Source organism: Cebidichthys violaceus, unplaced genomic scaffold (assembly GCF_023349555.1).
Source record: "Cebidichthys violaceus isolate CVI_PGR_0920_01 unplaced genomic scaffold, fCebVio1.0.p SCAF_13, whole genome shotgun sequence".
In the NCBI taxonomy this organism is placed as follows: domain Eukaryota; kingdom Metazoa; phylum Chordata; class Actinopteri; order Perciformes; family Stichaeidae; genus Cebidichthys; species Cebidichthys violaceus.
In genome coordinates this window covers 12,596,305-12,621,619 of record NW_027176296.1, presented here as the reverse complement: position 1 = coordinate 12,621,619, position 25,315 = coordinate 12,596,305, and the positions used below count along the sequence as shown (strand labels likewise).

Sequence of the window (25,315 nt, the reverse complement as noted above, 5' to 3'; positions counted from 1 at the left end):
GCAGATTTTGTCACTTTTTCTGTTAACCCATAATAAAGTCATGAAAGAACCAAACTTCATGAATGTTTTTTGTGACAAAGAAGTATCTGTTCCAATCACTCTATCAGAGAAAAATCAGAGTTGTAGAAATAACTGGAAACTCAAGAGAGCCATGACATTATGTTCTTTACAAGTGTATGTAAACTTTTGACCACAACTGTATACAGTATATATGGTGATAAAAGAGGTGAATGAAGAGGAATCTTCAGAGGTTTTAGGGGAATGTGGATCTTTCAGATCAGTTTGAGGAATGCATGTGTTTCGCATGTTCAACATTTTATCATACAGTGTGGGTTTTGCACTGGTCTGGTCTTCGTCTTCGTCATGACTTGGTCTCGGTTTAGGTGGTCTTGACTACAACACTGTCTATCGCCTTCACAGCTCTAACTCACGCCGCACCCTACAGATCAGCAATCCCTCACCCCTACACATCATTCTGTGGTTGGACTGATCAGGGATCAGATAAACGCCACAGCAGCTCGTTGAGCCTTTTGTATGCTCGTACGTAACTGCAGGGTGACCGAGTTGTTTCTTGTTTGACACCATCTCAACAATCACATTTCAATCGCCTTTGAGTATGGCTGTTTGGAACAGCTATAAATACTACTACTATAAGACAACTGGTTATTTCCTAGCATAACCCGACCAACCCCATTTTATCATTTATCCAATCAACCAACCAACTAACTCACCAACCAACCAACCAACCAACCAACCAACCAATCAACTAACCTACCAATCAACCAACCAACTCACCAACCAACCAACCAATCCACCGACCAACCAGCAGAACCTACCAACCAACTAACCCACCAACAAACCAACTCACCAACCAATCAACTAACCTACCAACCAACTAACCCACCAACAAACCAACACTCCCATCCATCAACCAATCAACTAACTAACCCACCAGCCAACCAACCCTCCCACCCACCCACCTACCAACCAACCAATCAACCAACCCACAAACCAACCAAACAATCAATCAATCAATCAATCAATCAACCATTTTCAATAAATATGTTCAGACCAAGCAGTGTTACATTTAAAAAAACATCTCTGGCTTAGTTATATGTTCAATTTCAAACCATACTCGGTAAGAGGTATTTTTGTCACATTTTTATAATTAGTTTACGTAATAGTAAATAGCAATTTATGACAGGGGTCATTATGGTGTCTTTATCACTGATGATATTCTAGCCATAACAAATGGTTTTCTCAAACAGTTTTTATCCACAGGGCATTTGAAATGATAATTAGTAAAGTGGATGTGACAGCAGAGCATGTCGAGACAATATACTTCACTCAGTAAACAGTTAGCTCATAAACTTTAACCTGCAATTTACCAAATTATTTTTCTGATTCCATCCATTCATTCATAAAACTGACATAGTAACACATGTTAGCACTGATTCAAGATATTTAAGAGGCTTGTTGGTAGCTCCACTAATTGTTAGCTAATGAGGAAGTCAAGAACAGGTTATGATACCTCCAACAGTCACAGAGCTTGGCTTCATGCTAATTCTACCTTTCATCTAATCACAGTGTTCCAGCTACATGAAGATGTGCACTGTATGAATAGATTAAACAATATTGTAACCGAGTCCTAGGTTGTATTAAACGCATACTAATAAGCTAATTTCATTTCAGTCGTACCTTTTCATGACATGTCATTTACAGTGACTTCAGAATGAATTATAATAAATGCAAGGCTAAATTAGAAAATTAAAAAGGCATACAGATATTCAAAGGTTCTTCTTATCAAAACACAGTGAAAGATATATTCGACACTATTCAAACCTGCTCAACCTTTAGTGAAATAATTTTAATTATACGCGTGTTTAATAATAATAATTTTGACTTACAACTGAAATTTTGTGAACTCACTATCTAGCTAAGAGGAAAGCCTTTGAAGTCTCAGCTTCCTGCTGGTGTGTTCTTACCGGACAGTTTGTCTCAAGAAGCGGTCGGGGTCCTGGGCGGTGAAGGTGGTGAGCAGTGACCCCGCAGGCAGGCCCTCCTCCAGTTTGATGGACTTGGGATTGGGGCTGAACTCCGGACTCTCGTTGACGTCCAGGATCCGAACGGAGACGGTCGCCGTGGACTGCCGAGGCAGGTGGATTCCACGGGCCAGTGGGACCTCGTTCTCTGCCTCCACCGTCAGCATGAAGGAACGGGTCAGCTCAAAATCTATGGGCTGGACAGAAGAAGGGTGGGATAGGATGATAGTGATGCAATACATTTGGTTGGAATGCTCATTGTGTATTATCATGAAACATTTAGTTACTGTCTCTGTACTGAGGAATGAGCCTGAAATAATGTTCGCGGTTAACAGAAGCTTAAGAGATTCTAACGTTTTGTTCAACAACATTAAATACATCAATAGACACCCCTCTTGTGAACTAAAGCCTAGTTTATACTCGCTGTAGTGAAGCCGACGCGAGGCGAGTGGTGCACGTAGTGGTTGCAATTAAATTATTGCAACTTGTTGTGCGCAGTGGATCACGTGACTGTCACCAATAGTTCACTGATAAAAACACTAGTTACATGTGTAGGGATTAGACGAAGGACAATTCACTTTTAAATGCTTTAGAAACAGGAAGTCTTAAAAATCTTCGTTTGAGTAAATATTTTTCAGCCAAATCACATTTTTTACAGTGTATTCAACCTTTGTTTCTTCATAATGCATTTATTAATTGACTAGTTTCTTAACAGTTCTTGTACAAAGGTAAAGAAGTAGTCCATGAATATGAGATCACATATATTCCACAACACATATCAGTATCGCTAACTTGTTTTGCCACAGATTCTCACATTGCTTCACATCATTTTCTGCAGTAAACCTAAATCCCTGAATACCTAAAAATCCCACTGGCTTTTAGTCGAGGGAGCCAGTGGGACGCTAACATCCGGGGTGATATAAACGATGTACAATGGCGGTGACTGCTCGCTATTTGTGTATTTCTGTGTATGTGTGTGTGTGTGTGTGTGTTCAAGGAGAGCAAATCCCACCTTGACCACAGTGAGCAGGCCTTCGTTGGTGGTGTGGTCGGTGGGGATGGAGAAGCGTCCGGTGGGGTCTCCGGCGATGATGCGGTACACGGCGCTCCAGGCTGAAGTGTGGGGCTGGTCTTTATCCGTCACAGTCAAGTTCGCCACGATCACATTCACCCTGTTCTCATGGACCTCCCCGAAGAACTGAAAGGCAGATACCAATGTGTCACATTGACAGGAAACAGGGATACATTAGACTCTTTGTAAAACGTGACTACACATATACTTTAGTTTTTGTTGTTTTTAGTAAATTGTTTTACTTATTTATTATACCTTTACTGTGTGATTACGTTTTATTGTACTCGTTTTGATCTTGTTTTTGTACTCATGTCTCTTGTTTGTTCGTTTGCACTATCCACTCTGCTGCTGTAATACGATTATCTCATCAACAAACGAGTCCAAAGCGGAGATGATTGCTCCTGTTTCCCAGAATAAAGACCATGTTTCCCACAAACACTGCTTCTTCCTGTCCAACCTAAACACGTTGCACGTTTCATCAGCTTTTCACTCCTTCTCCATCTGCCTCAGCCAATCAGAGCATCAGTGCCATTCAGGAGAACAGCGCCTTGCCCCCCCCCCGTTTGGCTGTTTTGGAGCATGACACTCCCTCTATGTGTGTGTGTGTGTGTGCGTGTGTGTGTGGACCTACAGTGTCGGTGGTGAATTCAGGCGGGTTGTCGTTGACGTCGGTGATCCTGATGACAGTGGTGGCCGTGTTGGACAGGCCGTAGGTGGGGTTCCCCTCCATGTCCGTAGCCTGGATGATCAGGGTGTACTGGGTGACTTTCTGGAAACAGAGAACGAAGAGAGTTAGCAGCTGACCCAATACTTCAAACTACGTCACACAAGTTTGAATATTGGAGCATAAATCAAAAGAGTTGGATATCAATGTAATTAAAGAAGTTTGACAGAAGTAGAATGTCTTTCAGTCAAAGCACCATCACAGTTGATGACTCAGTCACCATCAGGTCTGCTTAACTACAGTGTTGGCAGAGTTAATGACTGCTAGATTTAACAGGGGTTCTGCACATATTTTCAATACTTTACTTTTATTAAAAGATATTTCATTTGGACATTTTGCATGGCCATCCACGGGCTAAAGGTTTGAAATCTCTGCTTAATATGAACAATTTGTCATGCATTTTCCAGAACAGGTTACTTGTGATATTCTGGGGATTAGGACCAAACTGTTTCTCATGCAGAGAGAAACATGGTCTGTTGATATATGGTGTCAACTAAAGTCACAAACGTATTCTCTCATAAAGAATAACTATAGTGCAGAACTTTATGTGAAGGAGAGAAGACAAAATATTTAGTTTGCGATCGAGCGCTGAAGTCATTTTGTAATTGAATTTCCACTGCCGAGGGTTGGGCCTGTTATGTGCACAACACCAAAATAAAGATATCAATCAAAAAAAAGAAGAGGAAAACAAAACAAAATTCAATATTATAATCTTTTCAACCAATAAAAAGTTGACTTTAACACAGGGTAAACTTAATGCTCCCTTTTCTAAAACAAAAGGTTTTTAATTATTTTTAAGACCTTCATTACAAAAGGCAATGAATACAAAAAGATGAAGGAATTATTCTTTGAGGATTAGTGGGAGCCATGTTTAATGGATATAGAGACACGATTGTCGTGTTTCTAATTATGTGTTAAAATGTTTAAGATGTATTAGATTTCCCCTCAGACCTACACAACCAACTTTCAAAAAGTAAGAGGCAGACTCGATGGATTTTCGAGCCGATGAACAAAATCCTTCAAAACAACCGTTGCCAGCATGCAAACAGCATGACGGGACATTCTGTAGGATGTACTGATGCAAGAAAAGAAGCCACAAGCTGTCGTTCCACTGCAGGAGATACTGCAGGCTGGGCAGACATTCACAGGCGGAGAAGCAGCTGCTCCATGTGGGTTTAGGCCTGAGCCTTAGAAAATGTCCACCCAAACACACCTCCCGATCGAGGCCCGCTGCCACGGTGATGATGTCACCCGTCTTGTTGTTAATGGTGAACATGTTGGAGGAGGGGCTCTGGGGATTCTGGGAGAGGATCTTGTAGCGCAGCATCCCATTAGCAGTTTTTGGATCGTCTTTATCCACTGATGTCACCGTCATCACAAAGGATCCTACAAGCGAAACACGCAGCGAGTCAACACAGATATGTCGGTGACGAGGGATTCAATCCACGACAAGCGTGTGTGTGTGTGTGTGTGTGTGTGTGTGTGTGTGTGTGTGCGTTTACCAGGCTTAGATCCCTCCGGTACAGAGCCGTTGAAGATGGTGTGTGTGAACTCTGGTCTGTTGTCGTTCTGGTCGATGACGTTGATGACGATGTCGATGGGGTTCTCCACCTGATTCCCATTTAGGTCCACCGCGTGGGCTCGCAACTGTACACACACACACACACACACACACACACACACACACACACACACACACATGCAAAAAAACGTACACACTGCTTTAAACTGTTTAGTGAAACGCTATCACTAGTGCAGAGAAGAGATTCCTTTCAATAAGATGGATTACGTGATTTCAGTGGTAGACCCAGGGGCCCCCTTTACACTTTGCATTAAAATGCATTTTGGGTAATCAGTTCGCAATCATGTGCTCGACCACATGACAGTACAGGTGGACGGATCAGCCAAACGCATTGTGACCACATCGGACAACGAGTGTCAATGTACTTTGCGTTTTCAATCCACATTCAACAACATGGCCGGCCTGGAAATGGATAAACGTGAGCATCCGTCAGCATGTTAGCGAGCTATGCTAATAGCGAGACAGCAAAAAGAAAGCTTGTAAAAATGGATATTCAAGACACTCGTGGGTGGAGTTGAGACCAAGAGTGCTTTCAGTTTGGTCCGCCAAAAGTGAACAAAAGCCAAAGATGACAATGCATATCGCAAACCGACCCATTTATGGAGCAATGGCTGAGCAAATGGTGGGAGAACGGCTACAACGCGGTCCTGGCTGCAACGCAAACAAGACGGGGATGTGACGTCCGGTCGCTTGAGCTGGACGTAGCGATTGTGTCTCAATGTGGACACTGGAGACACTTCCATGGCATCAAGTTTTAAACCAAAGTATTTAGACCTGCTGGTGTCAGGGGATCACCAATGCAAGATCATTCAGGAGGATTCATTCCCTGTGTGCTTTGAATATTTCCACAAAATGTCATGGTATTCCAAGAAATGGATGGTGGATTGTGGGTAAAAAATATTCTAATCAATATTTAGCTGCTATTTAGGATGCAGGAGCCCTTCAGAGCGTGTGCGGCATCCTCAAGAGCTCCTCACTCTTTTTCAAGTTGTACTTGTTTGTTTCTCGGGATGTGTCGTGAGCTGCCCTCGCAGGTCTGAGCATGAGCGCTACAAAATAGAATGTAATACTATCAATCTTCAGCTTTTACATTCAGCTCAGACTGGAATATTCTAATCATGAAAAAGAACAATCGGTACAGAGTCTCAGAACATTCCAGCGTTTTATACAGCTTCAATGAACATAATGTCACTTTAGAAAGGTAGAATCTTTTTTTGTTAACAATCGTCTTTGGTGTTCCCAATTAAAACAGCAGGCTTGTGTAATGTATTTATTTAGCATAAGATGGTGAAAGATGCTGAATGTCGCTATTGATCAGCCTTGGACCCCTCGATAAGTCGTTCCTTCACAGCGTACGTGGCATCCGTATGAGGCTCTCCAAGAGCCAAGGTCTCCCTCATGAATAAACATCCCAGCTCCCTGCTCTGACAACTACATCCAATCACATGAATATTCATCAGACAGCTTAAATGCAAATTACCCCGCTGCGACTCCAGATTTCCACTCCCCCGTGTGAGTCGTGTGTGTGTGTGCATTCCTACAGATCAAAAGGTTAGACTCTGCTCTCAGAGGTCTATGTGACTGTAGATATAGTGAGCAAACACCACAAGTCTTTATAAAAAAAAAAAAAAAAAAATACCTCTTCATCTCTGTGCATGAGGGAGAACATAACCAGCAGAGAGTGACAGCAAGGAGGAAAATAAACACTTTGGGGAGGATGACATGCGACAGAGCGGGTGAAGCAGACTGAGAGCAGATTCAGCCGTCAAATGAAGCAGGAGGTAAATCAGTAACTCCGCTGCGTTACGGGCGCTGTTACATTGCATTCTGTGTGATTTGAATCCAGGATTCAAATCCTTGTTGAACCCATCTAGGATCAACTTTCAACATTTTAAGGAAAAGTTGAATTGGTGTTCATTTGCGTCACTCACGTTTGATGTGCCTGGGAGGAGGAGGGGCTTACATCCGGCTAGATACCAACAACGTTTCATCAACCATGGCCTAAATATCCACTATTGCTGCTTTGTACATGTTGTGGAGGGTCGGAATGAACCCCAAATAAACAGATTCTGCTGTGATTTAATTGCAAGTAATAGATCAAACGGAAGCCAAAATAACTACATAATCATGGCCATTTGTAAAAAGTCTGTATGCATGCTTTGTCAGGTCTGTACCCAAGACGACTAGCAAACAACTGTTAAAATGCTGCTTTTCTGAATGGAGTTTGGATCCATTGGTACTAGGCTATGCTGTAGCTGCTTCATCAAGACTTGAAATAACGTCATCTAGGTATAAATATGACAAATCTCGCTCAAGCTGAAACATTTCAACCAATATGTGTCTTTGCATTGTAATCACGCACAAAAAAAGTTTGTTTCGCATTTGGTGAAGTTGAAGTTGTCAGTCAGTAAAGATGCAACCGGACTGAAACGTTGACCTCAGCTGTGACGGTGTGAAGAGTCTTACATGGAAGTTGGAGATGTGCTCTCGGTCCAGAGGCTTGGTGACGGACAGCTGGCCCGAGATTGGGTTGATGATGAAGATGCTGGTCGGAGGCTGGTCGGCCCCGGGGCCCGTCACGCTGTACCGCAGCATCCGGTTCTTATCCCGGTCTGAGCGGATCTGAAGAAGAAGAAAGTATTTTAAACAAGTTTACTATACAAAGGGAGCAGCTGGAACAATGAACGTGGGAAGTGATAAGTAGTAGAGTAAGTTTTAAAATAAATATTTCACTTCTTCGTTTCATCTGCTGCATCGACTGCTGTCAGTGTATTTTGGGGGATACTTCCTCCCAGTAAGCACGGCTGCCTGTTTAAAAGGTAAAAATACCATAATATACAAGGTAAACCAATCTTTCTGAGTTTGACCTGGATGTGTCTCGTACGTCAGTCTGACTTTAGGCTTGCACAGGCAACATTCAGCAAAGGCTTGAGGCTGCTGCGATATGATTACAGAAAATGTGATTTGAGCTGAAGTCAAAAATAAACTGCGACGTCTGGTGCACCGTTAATATCCCGAACGCTGTCCGTGTGATCGCAGCAGAGACGAGAGAGGCAGCGCTGGGGAGACGGGGCTTGACACAAACACGACAAGAAAGACAGAGGATGAATATGGACCTGGCACCTTTTACCAATAAGAATCATTTCAGTTGAACATGTGATCCACTTGAAAGAGAGAGCAGTGTTATCTGAAGGATTTTCTATGGAAATGTGTCGGGAAGAATACATTACATTACATTACAGTCATACAATACATGTGCTCCTCATAATATCCCTGATCCAACTGATCTAAAACACATCCAGGAAGAGGAGGATTTGTGAGACTGGGTTTGCTTGTGTAGGTCACTACTCGCTTGGTTATTTGTACATCTCTTAAGAATGCCTTCATGCCTAGAGTTTGACATCATATGTGGAGTCCCCCAGGGGTCGGTTCTTGGTCTACTCTTCATTCAGTTCATGAATGTTTCATCACCATCCAAAAAACACAGTGTTTGTTGCATAACTATGCAGTCCTGTGCAATGGAAGCCTGAGTCACATTAAATCACTAGTTTGCACTAGAGTGCATGAACGACATACATTATGGATTGTACCAGAATGTAAGCCTTAGTTGTAAAAGATATGTTTCTATTGGTCTTCAAAGGTCCTTGTAAAGTACCAGACAGTGGCGCTGCTAATGGGGATCTTACGTCCAAGGCCGTGCCGGCAACTTCAAACTGAATTTGAATGTATCTAAGGTAAGAGGCTTCTTGTCACAGCTGGATGAAAAGTAGTTCACGCTTTTATCTGCAGTTGCTCATTGCAATGTGTTCAACCCACAGAGGCCGCGTGGCCGACGACAGTTCTTTCTGAACGCCGCTTCTGGGGTTTTAACGAGAGAGAAAAACATGTCATCATGTTGCACCATGTTCTCAGATGTCCACGTCGGCTCGCAGTTGATTCAGGAATTCACACTGAAATTTGACTTTTGTCTCAAAAAGTCGTGCATCGCCTTTTGCTCCCAATACATCTCTAACGGGCATTGTCAGACCTCTGAGGTCATCCGGCGTGGGCCTTTTGGGTGTTGCGAGGCTTAGATGCAAAGTTGGATAAGCTGCTTTTTGGTTTCTGTGCTCCCAGCTGATGGAACATTCTGTCAGACTGCATCAGCTCTGCCTCGCTGTTAACATTTAAAAGCAGACCGACGACATCCCCCTCGTCTCCTGTGCATTTGATTAGCTGTATCTTGTTGTGGCTGTCTGTCTTAATTACAGTTAGGGTTGTACGTGTCTTTAATGCTCTCTGCTTCTCTGTGAAGCTCATTGTATTTCCCTCGGAATGAACGTTACATACTTATTTCCCTGCTTTGGTCAGCAAAAAGTCCCCACAGCTACAGTAAAACGGACTTGCTTTTATGCGTGTGTGTGTGTGTGTGTGAGTCTTACTCTGACTAGGTCCTCGGGGAACTGTCCTCGTGAGTTCTCTGGGACGTTGATAGGCGGAATGACCCAGTCCCTCTTCACCCGCCTCAGAGTGCCATCGCCCCTGACAACCACGCTGCGCCATGGAAACAAGATCTCTGGTACCCGCTGAGTCAGTGTTGCATCACTGGGCTTCACCTGCAGAGACAGTAAACAAGCGTTGTGTGCTGGGCTACACACACACACACACACACACACACACACACACACACACACACACACACACACACACACACACACACACACCCCCACAAACTCAAACGCACGCACGCACGCACGCACGCACGCACGCACACACACACACACACACACACACACACACACACAGAGAGAGAGCTGAGTTGCAGAGCTGAGCCTGCTGGGACGGTTTGGTGACTCAGGGTATTTCCGACCTCATTCCACTGGCTTGGATTAATGCTCCTATTATAGTCTGTCTGATAAATGACCACCACCTGTCAGTGTGCGTGTGTGTGTGTGTGTGTGCGTGTGCGTGTGTGCGTGTGTGTACTATGCAGCCACGGTTCTGCATGACTGGTCAGTGAGCAGGGTCCACAGAGGACGATTAGGAAAAGGAAGAGCTTCTCATTTACTCGGCCCTCCCAGAGTTCAGCCCCTGAGCTTTGGTTTAGGGCTGGGTGTGATTCAATTCAATAGAATTCATTAATTCAATGAATCTAATACTTTGCATCATTAACTGATTGAACATATAGAATGCATTGTAAAGACATCCGAGTCATTACGTAAGAGGTAAACGAGTGAATGAGTAACGACACAAAAAAAGAAGAAAAGAAGACACTTTTCCAACCAGCGGAGCGAAGACAGAGCGTAGAGAGGAAGCTTTATTTAGTTAAAGTCAGGGATGCTAATTTTTCAAAATACTTTTTGTTTGCTACATTTGTCTTTGCATCACGACAGCAATCAATAAATAAAAAATAAAAAGTGGGGGAGTGGCTTCGGAGGCCTGAAGGGACAGGCCGTCACTGTTGCTGACTTGGCTACTTTCTAGGTAGATTTGGCAACTTTTTGACCTACTGGTGCTTTTGAAAAGAGTTGGCAACACTATGTTGAGTTTTTAGGTTGGATCAGTTTACCGCTAGTTTCTCAAGATTTACAATTCTAGCTTTAACAGGAATGATCTCACGCCACTGGAACAATACAACTACACCCGAATTAAAGAGTGGATGACTTTGCCTCATACGAGTCAGAGAGGCTCAAGTGATTTGACCCAGATCATTCATATGTACGGTATATCAGGTGTTATGTTTCTGGTCCTTACTGTGACTCTACTGTTAAGAGAATCTCACATGACACATTTAGTAGAATGTCTTTTTCCACAGCAGTCATTACTTCAGTACAAAGTATGTGAGTCATGTCTTAATCACCACTTCGCTTTTGGACACAAACACTGTTTTCATTAATTCATTCTTTCGATTGTTGTTCAGCTACAGTAAACAACATGCATCACTTCCTGCAAGACCTTTCACATTTAAAGCCTATGGGGACAGGGAAGGTTTATCTGTGAGATGCTGGAAATCTTTTAATGTTATAAAATAGTATGTGGGAAATATTGGGTTTCAATGAAAGTAGCTTAACGGTAAACGCAAATTGCAAAGTAGAAGAATTAGAAGGATTTACGGGATGAAATCAATAGGAGTTTGTATCAACAGTGAAATAAAACAAAAGCAGATCAGAAAACAGAGAGGCCTCTAAAATATGATGTGTTTAAAGAAGTAAAGAAGAGTGGCCACGTAGACGGTAACTGCTCAACACTTCATATATCTAAGGTGTTATTATACGGTGACCAAGTCTGATCCGTCAGGCAGAGACGGATTTCACTGACATTTGGGGCTTGGTGGGCTGTAAATACGACGTCTCACTCTCCGGTCTCATTTGATAACAACCCTGGTGGTGCCTCTCAGTTGAAGGGCACGGCGCTGACACTACTGCTCCTCTGGCAAATGACTGGCTGTTAACCGCCACGGCTGCTCCTCACGAGTTCTCCTCGTGAAGGATTGCCGACAGATTCTTTCACTCTCAGGGATTCTCCTCCTCGCTGACGACAGCGAGCGACGGCGAGTGCAGCTAAAACATACGGCAGCCGGCTGTTTCTGGGCCGCGTTTTGAGGAGCAGCCAATCAAGGCCAGCGTCTCGTCTAAATACATGCAGAGGGCCTTATTATCGCCGTCGAACGTGAAACAAACCAGCAGATGGCTGTTTGACTCACTTTGTCTCTGCAATCAGCGCTTGGCCAACCTCAGACGCCTGCTGGGGTGGAAAAGCCGATTTTATATCTGCACATAGTTCATCCACCATTACTGGAGCCTCGGGGGGGAATAACAGCCCGTCACGCTCAAACTGTTTAATGATGCTGGTTGTCAGAAATTACAGCTCTCCTTCTCAGAAAGGCTTCACACATGACGTCCTCCTCAGACTCAGATCCAGGTATGTGTTAACGCTGTGAGGTTCTGTATGTGTTAATGAACTCACGATTATTCAAATACTTAATGACTCAAAGACAGATATGTGTGCACTGTATATTCACCATAGACAGTAGATCTGTGTTCACTGTATATTCACTAAGAGACAGTGGCTATGTTTACACTCTCATATTCTACTATTATTCCAGATATAACAATATTCCAAATTTGAAAGGGTTCATATAAAGATCATATTCCGTTCAGATTTTCTGAATTAGGCCTTATTCTGTATGGATCATTTTACAATTACAGCATGTGTGATATGTTATTATTCAGGTTTTAGGACTATTCTATGGACATGCATACAGAGCATTCGGAATGTGCGTTTTTACGGCACTTTGTGACACACAGCCTCTTTCCTGTTTGTAAAACAGTTTGTAAAGCTGGAGTAGAGGCGCATGTCCAAAACAAAAGAAGGAAAAAAACACCTGTTTTTAAACATTATGAAGGATTTGGATATCAACAGGTTTTTGGATATGCGCAAATATCACAATGCCGACCTTTTCAAGAGGGCGTTTGAAGGAATGAAAGAGGTAGGCTGCGTTCACACGGTCCAACAAGTTCTCCACCACTGGAACACTTAGGAAAACATATTCTCACGCAAAGAAGCAAATGGCCGTTCCACTTTTTCCATTTGTTGTCATGATAAACGGAAACACACAGAAGAGAATGACGTCGACGTGGGATTCTCTGGCCCCGGTGACAGGATGTGGCATGGGGTCATTTTACATTAGTCGGAAAATGCTCGGCTGCATGTAAAAGATTTGCCATGTAAACAGATTATTAGGAATATTTTCTTTTTCGGAATACGGGTAAAAAAGCTGATTATTTGGTGTAAACAAAATCATTGTTCATCATCACATAATAAGTATATAAGCATTAATGACCAAATTAGGACTGTAACCACAGATTATCATCATTATTTATTAATCTATCAATCATATTTTACAATGGGAAATTAAGAATTTGATCTATAAAATATAAAAAATGTGATGTCCATCACAAGTTTTCTGAGCCGACTCTTAAAATGATGTGCACTCTGTCCAATACCTTGTGAAATCTACAAGTGGGTCTAGATGGAAACCTGTACCTCTGTACTGCTGCTGCTGTTTTACCTGTTCGGGTCCTGCGCTGTTGCCATTTGGACGGACGCGGAGGTGCACTCTGGTCTTCCAGACCTGTTTGGACTGCGGGTCTTGGGCGTAGACCACCTCCACAGCTTTTCCACTTCCCGCCAGGCTGAGGCGATGAAGGGTGTAGATCGCGCCGTCCTCACTCACCCTGAAATCAGACGAGGCGCCAATCTGGAACCACACCTTCCCTCTACCGCAGTCCACGAAGCTCACTGATAGAGAGAGAGAGAGAGAGAGAGAGAGAGAGAGAGAGAGAGAGAGAGAGAGAGAGACGGACATCAGACTGAGTGGAAAAACCCACTGATCTCCTGCGTGATGTGCTGTGTGCTTTTCCATCCCTGCTGAACCAATGGCGGGTTCATGTTCTCATATTGTCATTTATCTTACTAAAATAGGTCAAGATGTAATTAATCCCACATGTGAAGCTACATTTCATGAACATTAAATAGTAATGAATGCAAAGAACATTTACATTTTTCAGATATGCCATAAAAATGTTGCGATTTGTTGAAATCATTCAATCCGTCATGGAAAATGTAGCTTTATTCCAAAGGTGTTGGATTCAACCTCTTCCACACCAAACTGGGAAAACCATTTGTTTCCTGATTTAATAACTTCATTGTTCCTTACGGATCCTTGAACGCATCGCCCTATCACTGGACAATGGCTTTTTGGGGGGGGAACAACATCCTGGCACCATCCTCCACAACTCGAGACTCAATCTACAAAAATGTCTCTTGACATGTGGGAGCAACAACGTGGAGACGACCGATCGTGATCAATTTGATTCCTTCCAGAAACAGAAGCACACTTGTTTTCATGTAGCGAACAGAAGAGACAAAAATCTGATCGTCACGGTCAAAGGATTCCCAGTTATCTCTATTCATGTCTTTAAAGTGCTTTACCTGAAATGAAATAAGAAAAACTCTGGAAGTGAACTACTTCATCTGCGGTATAATGGTAAATAGTCTGTACTTGTATAGCGCCTTTCTAGTCTTCCAACCACTCAAAGGGCTTTAACACTACATGTCATTCACAGCCATTCACACACTGATGGCACAGGTAAAGTGTCTTGCCAAGGACACATCGACATGACTGCAGGAGCTGGGGATCGAACCGCCGTTCTTCTGATTGAGGGACGAGACCCGCTCTATCTTCTGAGCCAAAGCAAATAGCTGCTCAATCACAGCTATGACATGCTCAATGCTCAACATGCCCAGAAGCTTCAGGATCATGACAAAAGGACTTTAATTCTGCATGTGTGAATACTGTAAAAGCCTTAATTGCAAAACTATACCAAATATGTCAGACAGAATTTGGGGGAAAAAGTTAACTAAATGATGCTCAAGACATCTACAATATTGTTCACCTGTGCCTTAAAAAACATGCTGGTTTTGGATTATTTAGCCATCCTGGAACACAGATGCAGAATGTAATGTGTGAAGCTGTCAAGCAGTGCAGAAAAAGAGTTTTTCTAAAGCTGCTTAAGGGGAAATTTAAGTGATAAAAAAAAAGCTTTAAAGAGGTTGAAAGAGAAAAAAAAGTGGATGCTGAAGAAAAAAGTAATGTAAAACCTGACTTGCTTTCAGATGAGCATTAGGGTAACGATCGATGGACCTGGCCAGAGAGAGTTTAGCCTGCCTGTAAATCCCAAAGCTTGAAGACGGGATTTGCAGAAGTAAAACCATAACGGGACCAGCTTTCAGCAAGAACAGCGGGGTTTTCTCTCTCTCCCCTCAATGTCCTCGTCTTTATTTGTTTGCCAAGTACCTTTCGCAGCGGAAATAGCTTTTTTGCTGGCCGGGGGGAGAAGGGGAGGGGGCGGGGGGGGATTTAGGGGGGAGGAGTGCAGTACTGCGACTGCATTTCCAGAAATCATCTCACGGTTTGTTTTTTTTCCCCGTGGTGTGATTTGAGCAGACGCAGCACACTCGTGCAGAACAAAGCCGTCGACGTTAAAATGTCAGCTCATCGCGGCCGGCGCATGAACAACAAGTCGGTGGGTCCAGAATGGCTGCCTCTGCCTCAGCTGGAGGAGAGAGAGAGAGAGGGAGGGAGGGAGGGAGGGAGGGAGGGAGAGGCTGCAGCTTGGTTTCTGTCCAACTGCTTCTTCTGATGGAGAATGAAAGCAGGACGAGGAGGATGGAGACACTAAATGTTTTGATGATGGCTTCACGGAGAAACAACAAAAGCAAGCTTAGATTGTCTGTCCGTCGAGCACAGCCTCAGAAGAGCCTGCATTAAGCCTCCGTTATACTTTCCTGCAAGGACGCTCTTGCGGACATGAGCTGACAGAATCGTGACAATGAAACGTTCACATCTTTCATCCAACAGACATTCTCAGAGCTCCGGAAAGCTCTCCGGTTTCTCTGACCATTTCATTTCATCACTAATAAATCTGTAGATTACTTTTATCAATTAATCAAGTAATCTATAATATCCCAGAGCCCGAGGGGATAAAGTAGATTGAGCTTTCAACATTTTAAAAGCAACTCAAGTTATAAATTATTCAGACTCAAAGATGCAGCTCAGATCTACTTTTGGCTGAGGAGGATGGGAGACTGCAATTGTTGGTGGAGTGAAGGCTGAACGATTTTGGAAAAAATGACTTATTGGGGTAATTTTAACTGATGCCGCAATTGTGAAATGATTGGTGATGGTAGAGGGGATGTCAACTATTTACATAATTATTCTCATTTCCTTTGAAAAACATGAAAATGATTACGGTGTGACTGTTGCAGGGATGTGTACCAAACAAAGATGTTTCCTTTAGTCTGTAGAATATGAAGTGTCGGCCGGGACATCTCTGCAGCACCACAATGTTTCATTTAAATTGCTATTTTGACACACATTCAGCCTTTAAGAAATATTGTGCCTCCTGCGATTTGAAAATTGTTGAAGGCCGTATTACTACTACTACTAGTGCAGCCCTAGTGTCTAATTTAACTTAATCACATGCTACTGTGTGTGTGGACGCCATGTTTTTTAAAAGATGTAGGCGACCTGACTGATTGATTTATTGACTGGTAAATAGACACTTGATGCCTATTTTCCTGAGTAGTCCCAGTTCCAAACTGTTACGATGCTACGCTTTAAGTACTGGTTTTATATGCATTAAAGTTTAACTGAGGAATTCTTGCTCGAATGTAAGAACACAGTCCACTCACAATCGTTCCTTTTCTACAAATGATCTGCTCAGGGAGGAGTTTTATGTTGACATGTCATCAAGGGAGTTATGGCATTAACGTCAACTTAATACGGTTCCCTCCTCAATTGCGACAATAAGAGCTAAGAATGCGTTCCGACCAACATTTCCTAAATGTTCTGCACATTCTTGGCTAACTACCAAGACTAATGGTGGCTCCGTCAGGCAGTGAAGTACCCATGCGTTGTCCATAAACCATTGAGGCCTGGACAATATCTTGAGGCACATATTTTGCTGGTTAAAGTGAAAACTTTGACCTACGGGGGAAGAAATCAGGGGATCACAAAAGTCAGCAGACATCAGACTGACAGACATGTTGCCATCAGAGCTAAACTGCTAGCATAGCTAAAAAAAAACCAAGAAGTTAGGATACAAATTATTTGCCATCGAAGTTTGGCAAATCCGGATTGTTTTGACAACCAGGAACCAGATCCAGAATGAAGCAGGCAAAAGTAACCTAACCCTAGACATTAAAAGACACTCTCTGGTACATACTTCTGTCGTTAACGGTTTTGTTTTCCACATTCGGAATGCTAATTTCTTCCGCTCTCCCTCGCTGATACAAACACACCTTATTCACTGTGTAGCTTCAGCGGTGTTGCTGTAGTTGATTCGGAATGTGCTTGATGGCTGGATGGAAATGAGATGGAGAAAAGAGAGACAGGAAGAGAGATGGACGGAGAGAGGGAGACGAGGAGAAGGTGACTGTGGAAGACTGACTGCAGACGCTGTGGTGAGCAGCAATACGGTCGGCTGGGATTCCCTGAAACTGGTCCTTTTGGTTTGTGGTCTCAAGTTCAGTGTTTTGCTGCCACCATTTTGGTTTCTGGAGAATGGTTGATAGACATTATTGTATATCACTTGTGTTATATTTGAGTTAATTTCTTCTGTTTTATTAATACGGTTTTACTTCACATTGTTTTACTACTATTACTGTTACAGATTCATGACATTTTTATCATGTTATTATATTGAGTGCATTGGTCCCCAATTGTGAAGTTGTTGAATAGCTTTTGTCTTTTTTTTGTTTTCACGGTCACACTCATGTATTTTTAGCTTGTCGGTCATCTGTGAAGCACTTGGAGCTGCACTAACTAACAGGTGAATTACACATGAACATACGTGGAGCTCGTGATCACATGACTCGTGACTCACATGAGTCCTCTATGTCCATTAGATGTTTGCTCCTAATCGACGGACCTGATGAAACAAACGCAACATGCTACAGCCACTCCTCCATTCTCAGGAAATGGTCAAATAAATATGAAGACATCTGAAGTTGGTGAAGATGAGTCATTTTCATTTCTCATTCTTTTGTCTTTGTTTAAAAGCCTTTCATGTATGAATTATGGAAACCTCAGTCAGGATCCTGAGTGTTTTTCTTCCTTTTTCGGCAAATATTTGAATTTCACTTTTTTAAAACACATTTTTCAGGGAGTTTTAACATGTTCACTCGGGTGGACAGCACGCGCCTACGTTTTTAATGGAGGAAATATACATTTCTAATACTGTTCAATGTATTACAAAAAAGTTGAACCTCACTCCTGACTCCTCAGTCTCTCTCTTTCCTCCACTCCCTCCCTCATTCAGCTCCTCCCTCTTGACTCCTCAGCCACTCCCTACCTCCCCCTGTTAAAATGTTTATTTCTTCAATTAATATTTAATACAAAAATAACAGAAACATATTCATGGCTCTCCAAATACTGCCAGATGTAATTCAGCAGTATAGTGTCTTGGGTTTTACATCGGTTCACCGGATCTATCTTCTAAAGTCACAGTAATAGTGTGAATTAAATATAACCAGGGACGCATGAAGTCTCATTTTCGCCCATCTTGGTTTTGAGAAATGATTCTTGCCATTACAACGGCTGGCCAGTGGGTGGCAGTGAATGGTACGATGCACTGGCGTCCGCTGTGGTTGCAGATATGAAATTAGACCATACAAACCCACACATGTACAAGACTACAATGACTGCCTTGGGGTTGTATGCCTCCTCCAACCAGTAATGTTGCAGTTTACTTCCATGTCTGTCCAAAACATACTTACTTTGTCATTTTATCCTCTTTGACATTCATGTGAAATTGTCAGAATTAGCATACAAGCTTTTGAGTTGTGGCCAAAAATGTGTTTTGTAGATGTTTGTGCCAAATTTAAAGAAATTCCCTCCAGGTGTTGGTTTGATATTGTAATCACGAGAATGGGACGGATGGACAGACAACCAAAAAACGAAATGCTTCAAAAGGTATTTGAATAGCTGTCCACTGTAGTGACCACTATGCTTTAATGGGTTTTAAGAATGAAACTGAATTTCTTCTGTTCGAGATATGAGCATTTTCATCAGTAAGAGAGCTCTTACAAAAGAATAAACAAACACAATCAAAAGGTATCAAACTATGTGATGATTCTGTCACTTTCACTATCAATTCAATCATTAACACAAAGAAATGATAAGTTGAAGTTTCATCCTCCTAAATATTCTGGTCCAAGTCTCTGCACAACACACACTACAGCAACATGTGGATTATTAGAAAGGCTGCTCTTCTCAGCCCTGAGCTCTCTTTGAGATAATGTAAAAGATAAAAAATAAATTAGAAAAAAAGTCTTAATAAATTCACATCATGTCTGTTTTATTCTATTTTCCCGTGACTTATTAAAGAGATTTCAAGCTCCGGGTGGTTTGTGACGATAAATCAAATCAAACAAGCTGAAAAGGCAAAAATCATTTTCTAGTTGAGCTGTTCGCCATATGCAAGCCTTGACAGGGCGGAAGTCACTTTGTTTTAAGGAGAAAAAAAAAGTTTGAGAGTCACTGAAAGAGTTCTGCAGTAAAAAAAATCTCTCAAACTGTATCTTATCCATCAGAACTAAGTGCATCACATTGAATTTAACAATTTGGTCTTGATGGTCTCCCACCAGGCACTATTATCATTTCAATGAGGAAGATAACTATTGGTTAAGTCTCATGTGTGTTCTTTCATATAAAGACTAAAGCCACAGAAGCTCCTCAGATGGTGAAATATTCTTTACACACTACATTCACATGTTCGATGGGACAAACAATATCGTAACTTATCCAGTAAGAGGGGTTCAAATATTAACTTTGTCCTGAGGGTGGCATTACAGGAGAGGGGATGGGGTTATTAAAATCAAAAGGGTTTATCACTTGGGAACATTAACTTGTGATAAGCATGTTACATCCTCATTACAACTAGTGTATAGGGTTAACAATGAGGTTAATAGGAAATGCTCTGGAGTGTCTAAAACGGAAAGGGGTCATCCCTTGGGGAACATGAATGCACATTGTACATTTATAATAAACAGCCAATTGGGAGTTTCTTTCATCGTGGCCTAATGGTGATGCTAAAAAAAGGGGGGGGGGGGTCTTCTGGTGACCACAAGAATCCTAAGCAAATTTCATGAAAATCCAGCCATAAGCTTTTTGAGAAAGCTTTCTGCAATCTTTGTCAAGGGGTAAATAAGACCAGGCACTAGAGGAACATCAATACATCAAAGTATTGCACTTCCGTAAAGCTGGGGCACTTGAAAGAGAAATTTGTTTAAAAGAATGGTTTGAATCAAAGAAGCAGAGGCAGAGATATCCTGTTTTATAGTCCCTAGTATAGCTGAATCTCCTAAAAACACTGGATCCTACCTTCCCCATAATGCAACTTACTGGAGTCTTTTCATTAGACCAGGGGTCTTCAACGTTTTTCAGGCCGAGGACCCCCAAACTGATAGAGTCCCCACTATAGTATATTGTATAAAATTGTGTTTTATATTTAACTGGGCCTAGTGCCATGTATAAACATATCTCGCTATTGTGCATTCAATACTAAGCTATTAAAAAAATGCACAGGTTCATATATCTTCATGTTTTTATTTTAAACATGTGCAAAGTACGGTGAGTAGGGTGGCCGTGCCACTGCCATTTAGAAACACACCTTGTATGGTAATCATGCATATAAGCTATTCAAATTGACGTTTTTATTTTAAACATAAATGTGGAAACGAAAATGAGTGATGAGCTGTGCTACTGCCATGCATAAATATACCTGTTATCTTGCATACAATACTGAACTATTAAAATAATGGAATAATGGACAGATTCATGTTTTGGAAAAAAAAAAAAAAAAAAGTCTAATCAACCAAAAATTTCGCAGACCACCTGCAGTACCTCCGCGGACCCCCTAGGGGTCACGGACCCCCTGTTGAAGACCTCTGCATTAGACCATTCCTGCCTGGTGAACACCCACATCTTTCAGTTCCTCTGCCCAGCGATTGTAGCTTCCTACCAATCCCCAGAAGATATAATACCACGGTTTTCACCGCCTGAGTAGTACTCCTCATGACAAGCAAACGTGATCCTCATGTTAAATCAGAAACGTAACAATATGACTAAAGCAGCCCCACTTTTGAGACACTGGTCCCAATAACTGAAAGTGCAAGAAGAACCAGCTCGCTCCAACAACCACGTCACCTCACCCCCCTCCCATGCAGCTGTAATATCCTCCACCCTCTCTCTGATGGGCTCTACCAGCTCTGTGTAAAGGCTCATACATTATCCATGGCCGTGTTCAAAAACACTCATGCTGCTACATGGTGTTAGAGCTGTCTGGGTCGCAATATGTGGAGGGAACTGGGGCAGAACTAAGCATGGGGCTTTCACATGTTGCTGAGCAGCGGTGGGTGGTCCCCGGCTCAACCTCTCATATTCTGCCAGCGGAGCACAACAACGTGCACCGAGATAACCGCGACAAACTCGACAGCGTCCACAGATCAGGGGGGCCGTACTCTGAAGCCGCTGTGTTGTAAGAGCAGATAACAAAGTTTGACTTTGTTCTTTCCTATTAGCTGAACAAATTGAGCATCTATTGCACAGAAACATTTCACTAACTGCCAACTGGCGGCATGGCTCTAGGGATGGCAATGTCTGTCTCTTGATCTTTCTGTTTGTCAGCCCACCACTTTGTACCAAACTGAACTACTATTGGATGGAATGAAACATTGAATGAATCCTAAATGCTTTGGTCATCCAACAGATTGTTCTTCTGGCTTCAGCATAAGGTCAAAGTTCTCATATATCCGGTGAAGTATCTCAACATGTACGTACAGACATTCATGGCTCCCAGAGGATGAAGGCTACCGGCTACTTTAGTGGTGGTTAGGTTTCTGTAGCACCGTTATCACGGCAAAATGTGCGCAGTTTGAATGTAATCAGTCCATCAAATGGCCGTTATTAGTTGTAAATACCTCCATTTTAATGTCTGAGACGGGATTAACTGCACCTACAAGCATGTTGTGAATTGAAATGGTCGTAGTTTTAGGCTTAGCACACACATACACAGGTGTTTTTCTAAACAGGGGATTTTCAAAGAAAATCCACACGAGGACCGTTTTAAAATACATCTCCGTCCAGACGAAAATGCAAAGTACTACTTGCAGCTCCGTCAAGGCCATCGGGCAGGTTGGGTTTTTACTCACAAACACACCGCCGATGTTGGCAACGTGGTCTGTGTCGTGTTGGATACTGTAGTAGTGACGTGGCGCATTCTGACGCCTCTGCTCCTCAATATAGCGGAGGAGTGACTCCACATTTATGGTTAATTCACCACGTCTGCCTTTCGTGGATGTACATAATAAGATAAGTACATTAAATTACGTACGCTAAATTACATACCTGAAGTTATGTACATTATAAGTTACGTACTTACGTCCCCTGACTTCCTCATAATAATAATTACAAGCCACTAGACTTGGACATCGTCTTCTTGTATACATATCAGTGATCAAACGTATGTGAATGCGTGTGAATCCTTTCACAATAAAAGCCCTAGACATAAAATATTTGCAAGTAGACTATTTATCATTTTGTTTCAATGCATATTTTCAGTGTCTGCATCTTGGGTCCACCTTATTCCGATCAACTGAACATTATAACATCTGCAGAGATAGATTTATAAATGCTGTGTTTCATATAGGCCTGTGGCTAACAGATTTCTGTTTCAAATAAAAGCCTAGATATTACTGTAGTCGTGATAAATAAAGGAGAGTTTACAGTATCTGCCAACATATACAACGATAACAATATATCTGTGATAATCCAATTACGGCCGATAAACTGGCACATGTACGCATTGGTAGGAATTTAGTGTTGTGTTTTTATTCAGAATGGTTAGTGGGTAATGGTTAGTAATTTATGAAGCCATAATCACATTTTAAATAGTTCAAAAGTGTGCATGTTTTACATCTTGAGACAAAGTACTGGCAAAGGAGGGCTGTGAGATGAATAAATATAATCAAATAAAGGGGGCCGAGTCTGAAAGAGCTACTCGATAATGGCGGAGGCGCATTTCCCAAGAACCCCAATCCTCAATGTGCCAAACGAGTGCAGCTTGATCAATGCACTACCGGGATCAGATCAATAACCTCGGCGGGGGGGGGGGCGAAGTTCAGCAGACGTACGCACACACACGCACACGCACACACGCACACGCACACGCACACGCACACATACAAACACAAACACAAAAACACACACACTGCACTACAAGCCTTACATCCTGAAAGCTGGAGATAGAGAAGAGGACGGAGCAATAGATGAAAACAACTAATACGAGCGTTTAAGATTTAGCTTTGTTAACACAACTAGAACTAAATGTTTGCCAACAACCTTCTTTTTCCATGACTAACACGAGATGAAACTGTGACTATGCAACATGCAATATAAAAAAAATAGTGTATATATATATATATATATATATATATATATATATATATATGAATATAAATATAAATATCAATGCAACGGTTCCATTTCCTGTTTTCTGCATATTTCAGAACCATCAGCTCACCATGATCATTAGTCAGGAGGACTCAGAGAAACTAAGGCCTACGTTCTTCACAATGATAATAACAACAAGGTGATATTTTGGACCAAAATGTCCACTAAAACTATTCTAAAATAGTTACTGTTGTCTCTGACTAAACTAGACTAAAAAGACAGGATGAGTTGACTAATATGATACAAAATAAAAAAATAGAGTTGCCATGTGTGATAAATGATAAGAGCAGTATTTTCCTCAGATTGTTAAGCAGTGAGAATCCCATTTAGGCCCAAAGGGCCATCAAAACTCTCCACTGACGGCAGACTAATGAAACCGTTTGAAGGGCCAGCAGCGCCTCAGGGCTGGTGAGGACCGAGCCAGAACGGGGTTTTACTGCTCCCACAGCACACTGGAATGATTTCACTGGTCAGACATTTGATAGGAAGACACAACTGACCGAAAAGCCCCGACAAACTCAAGTCACTAACGTAATGAAGCAACCGATTTGATTTCCAGTTGGTTATTATTTAGGACAATGATCGTTTTTGGTCATACAAGAGTTTTCCTGCTCTCTACATGCGCTAAATGCTAACAAGTCGAGTTTGCTTGTCCTCGACCGTTTCCAAGGTCCTGTCTCACAAAGCAAAGTTCAACTTAGTCAGGCTTTCTTTGAGGTATCCGGACACATCATAACATAGTGTAACATCCAGGTGATCCTTACCTGGTTTCATGAAGCCGGTGACCAGCTGGCTCTCTTAACTCTGTGTTCCCCAATCCAGCCAGAAGCTGTGTACAGGTCTTTACTTCCAAAGTCAAATCAGTGATTGTTGAACATATTCACATAAACTGGCTGCAAACTGTATGAAGTCAATGCGACTTTACTGACACCTCAAATCAAAGTAACACGTTGGACTAAAGGCTGTTTTATGGAGTGATTTTGTTTACTGGCGGAACTCAGCGGAACTTTGCCGCATTAAGTTCAGCTGAGGCTGATGGGAATGTCATTAGTTCTGCGGGTATTTGGTCACAAACACACCTGATGATGGGGCTTGGTGAATAGTCAGAGGATCACCAAATTACAGTTCATCCTGAGGGGAATATGAAATACTGAAGTCTGGACCAATATGGACCAACCAAGAGGTATTAAAAACACGTCCTGTCCTAAATATCAATTGTTTGGGCTCCGGAGCTTAGCGGCAGGACAACGTCGGGATGCAGATGGAGAACAAAAACTCCCAAAAAAACAAATACCCAACGAACAAATAGTTGAACATCAGGGCCCAGCCTTACCGTTTATTTTTTCAGGAAGCTATTATCAGATTAAACATAGTGACGTTGTTGGACTGTCCGCACAAAGAGTGGCAAACATCACATCGGGCCACGAGGGTAAAGCATGCAGTGTGTTCCTCATCTCGTGTGATTAAACCGATATGGACGCAGACCTGGTTTATCCTGTTTGATCTGACTGATACACAGAGCGCTGTGACCGCTCACCCAAAAAACACAGGAATCATCAAACCATGTGTGAGCTCTGTGACATGATTGGTGTACCGCGGTCCATATATTTAACTCGATACTAAAGCATGAGAGGCAACATGGAGGCCAACTGTAGTCCAACACACAATCCTGCTGCACGGTGTGTCACATCGGTGAACACACACAAAAAAAGGCATGTGTGGACGCGCGCGCACACACACACACACACACACACACACACACACACACACACACACACACACACACACACACACACACACACACACACACACACACACACACACACAGGGTCAAGCAAAG

The 25,315-nt window shown here is 42.4% G+C and overlaps 1 protein-coding gene across 1 annotated transcript in view; it reads right to left on the bottom strand.

Annotated features, from left to right (window-relative positions):
• The window catches only part of LOC137870469 (cadherin-2-like), an 86,389-nt gene that overhangs the window by 29,692 nt on the left and 31,382 nt on the right, over positions 1–25,315 (bottom strand). The window contains exons 3-10 of the mRNA XM_068707774.1: positions 13,471–13,700; positions 9,842–10,015; positions 7,887–8,042; positions 5,341–5,485; positions 5,052–5,224; positions 3,746–3,883; positions 3,055–3,240; positions 1,986–2,239 (exon numbers count right to left, since the gene is read on the bottom strand). Of these exons, the coding sequence (XP_068563875.1) occupies positions 1,986–2,239; positions 3,055–3,240; positions 3,746–3,883; positions 5,052–5,224; positions 5,341–5,485; positions 7,887–8,042; positions 9,842–10,015; positions 13,471–13,700 (1,456 nt within the window). The remainder of the gene's footprint in view (positions 1–1,985; positions 2,240–3,054; positions 3,241–3,745; positions 3,884–5,051; positions 5,225–5,340; positions 5,486–7,886; positions 8,043–9,841; positions 10,016–13,470; positions 13,701–25,315) is intronic.